The following is an 8,992-nucleotide window of genomic DNA, read 5'->3' as shown; positions in this document are numbered from 1 at the left end:
CATGCAACCATAACAAACATAGTGCATTTTTGGACAAATTTAACATATTAAACTACCATATTCATTGGGTAGGGGCATTTTGGTAGCAAAAAGAACCAACAGATCATAACAAACATAGTGCATTCTTGGGACAAGTTTAACATTATTAAACCTGCATTCATGAATAATCTAACATATTAAACTACCATATTCATTGGGTAGGGTCATGGGGAACCAAGAATTTGAGCAAACAAATCGACTAACAAGAGGTGGCATATGAGTTAAGGGTACTAAAAAATGGATTATCTTATGTTATTTTGCTATAAATGATTCCGCAATTTCGATCTAGGGATTATATCCCTCTTTCTCTCGATCTATCTAGGGTTTTTTTGAAATCCAAATTTTCAAAATCACATAAATCGATCATACCACCATTTTGTATAAAAAAAATATCTTGAGATACCGAAAAAATGTTTGTAATCCGTTAGGGTAGAGAAGAAAACATACAAATGTACTTTGAATATTATGTGTTGAAGAGTATCGTCATTTCTATCTCTCGTAGCTCCAAGGCTCTCTATCTATTTCAATTTACAGATTCTTGTAGTGACAAGACTGCAAACTTTACTACTTAAAATCTCACACACTACACCGCACACCACACTTATTTTTATTTTATTTTATTATTTTATTTTATTCCTATTAAACTAATTGAGTTCTTCTGCTCATCATCCATACACCACATATTTGGTAATAAAAAAAAAATATTAAAAAATTAAAAAATCATGTATGGTATGTGGTATAGGAATGATAAGTGAATTTTTCTTAAATGAATAATATGCCCAAATTGGTATCTCGTTTATAGCTTTCGCTTCACAAGGGCAAAGAGCAGCATCGTGAAAAGAGGAAAGGAGCATTAAAAATGGCGTGGTTCACCCTCTCCCATCTATCATTCATGCCTCAGGAGACATTATAAACGACCATACTTCACTCTGATCTAATCCCAAGCCTCTGAAAACACAAATGCAACATTGCCAAAAGAATCTAAAACGTACATTCCTTAAGAATGGATGTTTGGCAACTGAGATCTCCCATTAAAGGTGGAGGATATTTTTTAAACTTAAAATGTATTTATTTCTAAACATGAAATATTTGTAATATAAAAAGAGTTATGCTACATACAATCACTTTTAAGTATTTCTTGCACACTTCACTGATGTGATTGGCCAAATGAGTTCTTTTATATTAAAAAAAAAAAGTAACACTGCCAATCACATTAATAGAACACGCAAAAGTGACTGCACATAAATTTTTTTAAATTATTAATGCTTGGAGAAGTACATAAGGAGGGGTGAGGAACCTCAACAATTACCCCCAAATACACTGCAGAAATTAAAAACAAGTTGCATCATCTCAATTTTATTCCCATTGCATTTGCTGGCCAGCTATATACCAGATTGGGGTAAAAATTAGCCAATAATAATAACCCAAATCACTTTGGTCAGAATTGTAACCCCATGGGCTTAAATTTCAAAATTTAGCCCCAATTCTAAGATCTAGAACTCGGGTTTGACCTTATTTCATCCTTCAATCCACATAGAAAGCAGCCAAGCTTGTGCTTCTCTTGCAACCCTTCAATTCTATTGGAGAAAGCCTCGAATTATGTCTCATAGATAGGAACTGTTGAAGATTCTCATCCTTGTCAAAGCATCCATGAGATATGCTTGTTGGGGGCAAACAGAATCTTTAAAGCCTTTCCAGTGAATAGACTTTCTGCTATATCCTGAAACCATATCAAGACATCCCCTTCTAAGTTAAAATGAAGCTATCATGACTCTGATTTTGAAATTTAAGCCCCTTCAAAGTGAGCAAAATCCAACCTGCATTCCTTGGCTGGTAAGTATCCTTCATCTTGAATCTCCTCCACCTCTGGCCCAATATTTATATGCGCTCCCATAAAACCCAAGTATACAAAGCTATGCTAACAATAATGTTTCTCACCATAAATATTAGATACTATATGACTCCCAGAATTTTCAATCATATTCATCCTACAATGCATTATTACTTCGTCACTTTGACTAACCAAGATAACATTAATATCTGTAAGGGCGGGCCCTTGAGACCATATCATTATCAACAGATTTGACTTCAGCCTCAACAACTCGAAAAAATTAAAAGGAAAATTAATGCTCTTACTTTAATTCTTTCTACATGAAAGGATCATTTTTTTTTATAAGAAAAAAAAAATAAAATAAAAAATGATCTTTTCATGAAGAAATAATTAAAGAGCATAAAAAAAAGGATAATTAAGACCCCTAACATAACTACAGCCAAAAACAAACAATATAATACAGAAGTATGAGCAATTTTGTTTTTGACAATACGAGTATGAGCACTTACCTGCTATACGAAGAATATCTCTCATACCTTTCTATAAAGTGGGGGTTTTCTTTTGGTTCTTGCCATTCTTCCTCTTCTAAACCCTGCTTCTTCATCGAGTCCTTTGCCTTGCCACAGAAAGAAGAAAGAAACGAACACCATAGTCAAAGCTAGCTAGAATTTTTCATCCAAAATTATCGTTGTTATTGATACACTGGTAACATATTCGGCAAGTTCATAATAGAGCCGCCAAATGATGAGCATTTTGATGAAAAAAGCCCTAATGCGTGTAGAGAAAATCCTGACAGAAGCAATTTTATAAGTAAAATCCTAAATTCAAAGCCCCTGGAGTTCCTATTTCAGTGGGGTTACAATTTATCAGCCTGAAATGAGAAACTAACTAGTTTCCTGCATCCAGCACCACCGAAACCCTGTTATCCTCGAAAACAGAGCACATCCAACTCATCCAACCATGTATTGTACCAACAAGCACAAGGCCAGCACTTAAGGGTGATCTTTCCATGAGAAACACGTTAAGATATGTTCAAATCAGGTATCCAATTCTTCCTCTATCATGGCATCTCTTGTTCAAAAATGGAAGGGTTCCCCATCATAATTGGATGTCTTCCTCTATCATGGCATCTCTTGTTCGAAAATGGAAGGGTTTCCCATCATAATTTCTCCCAGTATCATTCCCTCCCTGGTTGGAAATGCACAGAGGCAAAAAATCCTCAGCTTTCAACTGACATTTTCTTCTGAGTTACCGCTCTGTTAAATAATCAAGTCCCCCTGTTAAGATTAAAAAAAAATTGACAGCATCACAAAAGAATTCCAGTGAAATAAAAGGAAGCAACTGACGAAAACATAGAACAAACATACATGATACAACATTAAATTTTAGCCCATAAACGACAAACGTGATAGATACAGCACAAAAAAAAATTATCATTCCTCCTCTTCTCTCCCTGGGTTTACACATTATGCTATCACAATAACAAGTTCAAGAGGTTTATGATAAATGAAACCACTTATTTAACAGATCGGTATGACGAGCTGGACCCATACTATGGGGTCAACCAGAAGCTGGCAGCAGCACAACTGGAAAACTACAGTACTTACAGACTTGATGCATTTCAGTTGTTTTACGATTATTAGCAGTCTTGGAGAAAGCACACCAACTACCTCTGGATATGGGGTGAAGAAGGCACATTGGATGAGGACCGTTGAGCAGAGTCACCGTGAACTTCAAATCCCCCACTACATTGGCTTCCCTTCAGTTGTGATACTTCATTCAAAGCTGAGAAACCCAGTGGTCCAAGTGAGCCAAACTCAAGCTGTTCGGCATGTGATCCATAGCCAGAACTATGATCATAAGGATACAGCATAACGAGAGGTGGAATAGTAGGTCCATTTGACGACACCCCACTGGAATTCATGGCTGGTACTGGATACATTCCATATGTCACATTAGCAGGACCAGTCTGCATAGAGTTTGAGCGAACTGAACCATTCTGAGAATGGTGTGAAGGGAATGAGTCATGTCTATGTGGGCCCCAAGGCCTGTCAGTCCGACTCTCACTTGCCACTAACCTGTCTGATCTTGAGTTTGGCTTTTCAGCTTGGCTGCGGCCATGGCTGCGCCCAGCCACTCGCGACCTTGAATAAATGTTCCAATTCCTCTCTCTATCACCATGGTGATCACTTCTATCATAGCTGTAATTCCCACGTCTGGAACTAGTAGATTGTCTGTCCTGATTAGAAACCTTCTGAAGTAAATAAATAAGATATTAAACATCCACATGATAGAACGAATAAAGCATTGTTTATCAGCGCTTTTAAGTTCAGCTTAACTGTGATGTATCTTAAACGTGTCTGGGGCTTCACCAGAAAATGAAATGTTGTGTTTGCCTGTTCTGGGGTTTCTCATTATAAAAATAAAGATACAAGAGTTCGACCCAATGTGTTGCAGGTAAATGAAAAAACGAGTTTTCAAAACTACGGTTATTACCCATAACCCTATGGCACCACTAATTTTGAACTTTGACAGAGCAGAAAAGATAAGACTTAAACTGATTAAAAAGAAAAGGAATTTTTTTTATAGGTGCAACAAAAAAAAAAAGGCAAAATAAAATATGCAAAACTGACTTCACTATACTTCTCAAACACTCCACAACTTTTCAAATCCATCCACCTAAGTACTTTATTATAGAGATATATTGGGTGGCAGAATATTTCTAGAAAATTTGTCTACCTTGTAACATACTATCAACCTCATATTGAAAAATAATATGCATGAAACATGCATTTCAAGTGAGAAAAAAACACCAGAATTCAGGTTGGGTCTTGTGCTTTTCATGTTCCACCCAAAAGGTCCAATATGAAAGACTGTTAGTGTAAAAGTAATTCGTTGGCATACTCTAATTACAAAATTAAACAGCAAAGGAACTGCTTAAAAATTTATAGGGGTGTTAAAAATGATCTTACAGGATTTGGCAGGTACGTTCCAGTCCCACTACGATGCTTTGGTATTTCATCCATGTAACATTGATAAACAGTAGCAGGTCTATTTGAAACAGACTGAGGAGCAACAGGAACAACCCGATGCCCATAACTCATAAACTGAGTGAAGACATTCATATTTGCTGACAGAGGTCTCCCTGTACCATCCAATGGAAATCGATCCTGTAATAAGACGGGAGGCATCACAGCAGGTGAAGAATAAATCATAGGAGCAGGATACTGTGAGTTTTGACAAAACCGCCCAAACTGCAAATTTTGCCAATGGCTAGCAAAGTCACTGTCAAGAATGTCAGCCTTGTGCTGTGATGGGTCAACAGCAGTAGCCCTTCTCATAGAACTGAAATTACTTAACACCTCAGGCTGATCAAGTCCCTTGGATGAATCAAAATTCTGACCAGAATCACCATTATCCAGCCGCTCTTCCCTATTTAAATGATTCGTCAATCCATCAGAAGTTCCTGCCTCCGTTGGCAAATTGTACACTGGAAGCATTGTGACAAAAGGAACAGGTGGCCCTGTAGGATAAAAGGTAAACGGAACAACTCCAGAATTATCTGGAACCCTTTGTCGTGAACCATGACCTAATAGCATTTGAGGGCTTGGAACATTTAGAGAAGCAGCAGATTGAGGTCCCATGCTTCTTTCTACTATTTCGGTGCCCATGGTTGAGAGTGGACTCCAGTCGCTGCTGTCATCATCTGCTGTCTGTGTGGAGGATAGATCAGACACGCTCTTACCTTTTACATGAATGGTACCTGGGACAGCAGGTGTAGCGGTTTTCCTAACTCGTTTTTCCTTGGCTGACTTTGAGACCTTTGCCGAGGATCCTTCCCAAGAACTCTCTGAAGAAGTTCTACTCCTCAGCGAACTCGGGGGTGCAGTGGACAAGGATCTCGGACTTGCAATTTGGTCATCATAGTAAACCTCATTTCCTCTGTTATCATGATAATCAACATTGTCTATATGATCTACCCTTAATGACCCTCGGTTTTCTTTTGTAATCTTCTGTTGAACATTGTCTATATGTTGAACTCTTGTAGAGATTTTAGAACTACCAACCCGTGAGGAAGGAACAATGTTAAAACTAGCTGAAGTTGACTGTTGCTTGTCATCCGACTGAAGCATTTCAAAACTTTCATGATCAAGATCAAACCCACCAGCAGAGCCCCTGTCCTGCTCATGCCAGTTATCATGATCAGATTCCCTGTGGTTCATTTCAACTGATCGAAAGTTCTCCTTACCAAGTTCAATCAAATCTTCAGGATTTGAGCTCCATCCCATGCCAGGGAAATTTGGAGCTAATGGCGAAGGAAAACCTTGAGGATATTGCATGTTTGTTCCCCAAGGTGTCTCGATAAATGGGATATTTGTGGGAACCATTCCACCCAAATTTCTTGGAGCATATCCCATTGAAGCTAGAACTGAAGAGGGGATAGGAAGAGGTATGTGACCAGAAGCCATATTCAGTGGAAGATGAACCTGTCCATTAAAACCATGTGCTGTAGAAGATGCCAACATGTTCACAAGATCTTGCTCGTCCTGATGCATTCCATGTGTCCCCAGAACAGTAGCAAAGTTTTCACTCGTAGCTCCTGAGCCTGATTCTTCATGGTAACTATTGGAACCTTTGTTTGAATCAGCAGCAGTGTCTAGACCATGACGGGTGGAGAAGTGCCTAACAGATGAAGGTTCCTCAGTTCTAGCGCTATGGTTTGCCAAAATATCAGATTCTTGGTTCTTACTCCTATTATCCAACCTAGCAGAAACGTTCTGGGCTTTTCCACTTTCTGGGGCTCTACTACACCTTGCATGAGAAGAAATTTCACAATACGTTTCAGTAAGCTCAGGGCTGGAACGTGTCCTTGCAAAGACAAACTTCCCCTGTATGTCATTTGCCAGGTTATCAGCTTTAGAACTTTTCTGAACCATACCCACATGTGCACCTTCATTGGAACTGATTTCTCGTCTAACCTGATTGGATATCCTCGAGTTGCTGTTTGGGTTTCCATCACTGGTTCTAGTTGCACTTTCCAGGAAATGATTACCATGCTGGAAGGAATCACCAAGTGAACTTCTTGTTCCATCAACTTGACTTTCATGACGAGAGGAAAAATCATTTCTTTGGTCACTTGAATTACTCCTGAGACTCTCAGACTCATTTAAGTGGTCTGAATTGGACAATCTCAAGTGCCACAAGTCATTCCTCGGGGCATCAGGACGATGGCCACTGCCATGTCTCTCCCAAGTGTTAAAAAAGAACTGATTTACTTCAAACAATAGGTCATCTTTTGGGCAATCAAGTAACCTTGCCAGCCTTTTAGCGCCAAATGTGAAAGCACTACGTATCCTAAAAAAGTTACCTAGAAAATATGCGTATATCAATATTCTATTCTGTAGAAAAGGGTAAGCTCGTGCTTGTGTTATAAGAATATTGATATGCAAAAATTTATTACCATAAATGCCAACAAGTGAGCATAAAATCATACCAACAAGTGAGGGTAAAATCAGGCCAACAAAAATAAAAACAAAAGAGACAGAACTCCACTAATGGACATCTTTGTGCTCTCGGTCCTGTTGAGTGTTAACTTCCTGCTAAGTGCATAAAGTATGCAGAGCAGACATAAGTTAAAAAAAGATTTGTTTTATAAATGCAAAAAGAAAGAAAAAAATCCACGTTCTAGCCATACGTTAAACCTCACTTTAATACCTTTTACCATGTATCTGGCTACAGTACAATTAATTTTTTATTTAATGGATTGGTGCATACGCATGCAATGCAGGTGACATGAATGTGTGAAATGTGAAATATATCGTTCATTAAATATGGTGAGTGCAACAAGGCACAGACCTCCTAAGTAATAGGAAAATACAGCCCCAAGCCAATCGTGCAATATACAGTACAACACAGAAGTATCACAGCTATTAGCACAAGGATTTTGCTTCAGCATTAAAAATATTCATTATTTCAACCTGTTAGTGCTGGTGCAAGATACCTAAACATTATTTATCCACTTCCTGATTGTTCAAAGCCAACTCTCGGTCCTTACGGTTAGTGTTTGAGGATAGTTACTCATTGTTGGCCCACTCCCTGATAGCCTAAGCTTTTGGGATTATTCCTAACACCACTAACATTTGCAGCTCCCATTAAGTTTCTGAACTACTATAAAAGGAAACAAAAATCCAGTATGCGAATAGGATTATGACACTATGACAGAACAGAGATAAAAACCCCTTTGGTCATATTCAGTAACTAACTAAAATACTATATGCTCCATGCAGAGTTTTTAAGGAAAAAAGTACAGCATGGGACACTAGTTGTTCTCAATAACTAAGAAAGCCTATTCCAACCAAGTAGAGGACTCAAAATCAGTCCAAAAGAAAGCACTGGTGGTAATTTTTATTATCTCCTTTGTAAATGATAGGTGCAACTAATGTGCATAAACCATGTCAATTTCCCAGTTAAATGAGCTCGAGACTCTGTTTTAACTTTGAAGTGCCTGAATTGCTCAACCCTGAAGGGAAATGAGAAAAGGAAACTAGACGATTCCATCAAACAGTAGATAATATGCTTCCCTTTTGGGCTATCTCAAACTAGAAGAAAGCTCTCAAAAACAAAGTGTTTATTCATTTAACCCTTAGATTTGAACCTGTTGTTTCTTGGTAAATTGATAATTAGTCCCTCGGTTTGAACTGGAAAAAAGGTCTTTTGGTTTTTTAGACTTACTTTTAATCCTTAAGTTATGGCTATTAAAAGAAATGGTCCTTCTGTTGTACTCCGTTAGTACCACTGATAAAAAAGTGTCATGCCACCAAACGACTAACGTGGCACCATGCTTGATTCCAATGTCTAAAACAAATATATCTAAAATATATAAAAAGAAAAATCTTTCTAAAAAATTAAAAATAAATGAAAAATCAATCGAAACACAAGAATAAATGATAAAAATAATAGACAAGATAAAGAATAAAAAAATGTATCAAAGGCAAAGAAAAAGCTGATAATTTTTTTATTAGTGCAGAATTTATTTTTTTATCAGTAAAGAAGAAACTTTATTAATGAGAATAGGTAGAGCCCAAGTACACGGGTCACATACAAGAGCAACACCTATGTGTG

At 37.7% G+C, this 8,992-nt stretch overlaps 1 protein-coding gene across 4 annotated transcripts in view; it reads right to left on the bottom strand.

The window, feature by feature from the left end:
* Positions 1–1,271: 1,271 nt before the first annotated feature.
* LOC108985903 overlaps positions 1,272–8,992 on the bottom strand; it is a 28,353-nt gene continuing 20,632 nt past the window's right edge. Inside the window, exons 7-10 of one of the 4 annotated variants that reach the window (XM_018958364.2) lie at positions 4,843–7,238; positions 3,541–4,124; positions 1,857–3,147; positions 1,272–1,759 (exon numbers count right to left, since the gene is read on the bottom strand). In XM_018958364.2, coding sequence (XP_018813909.2) covers positions 3,138–3,147; positions 3,541–4,124; positions 4,843–7,238 — 2,990 coding nt within the window. In that variant the 3' untranslated portion in view covers positions 1,272–1,759; positions 1,857–3,137. Of the gene's footprint in view, positions 1,760–1,856; positions 3,148–3,540; positions 4,125–4,842; positions 7,239–8,992 lie in introns of those variants that run through there. The other 3 variants (XM_018958365.2, XM_018958366.2, XM_018958367.2) reach the window with 3 other exon arrangements.

The sequence above is a fragment of the Juglans regia genome, chromosome 12 (genome assembly GCF_001411555.2).
Source record: "Juglans regia cultivar Chandler chromosome 12, Walnut 2.0, whole genome shotgun sequence".
In the NCBI taxonomy this organism is placed as follows: domain Eukaryota; kingdom Viridiplantae; phylum Streptophyta; class Magnoliopsida; order Fagales; family Juglandaceae; genus Juglans; species Juglans regia.
This window is presented reverse-complemented; position numbering and strand designations above follow the sequence as displayed.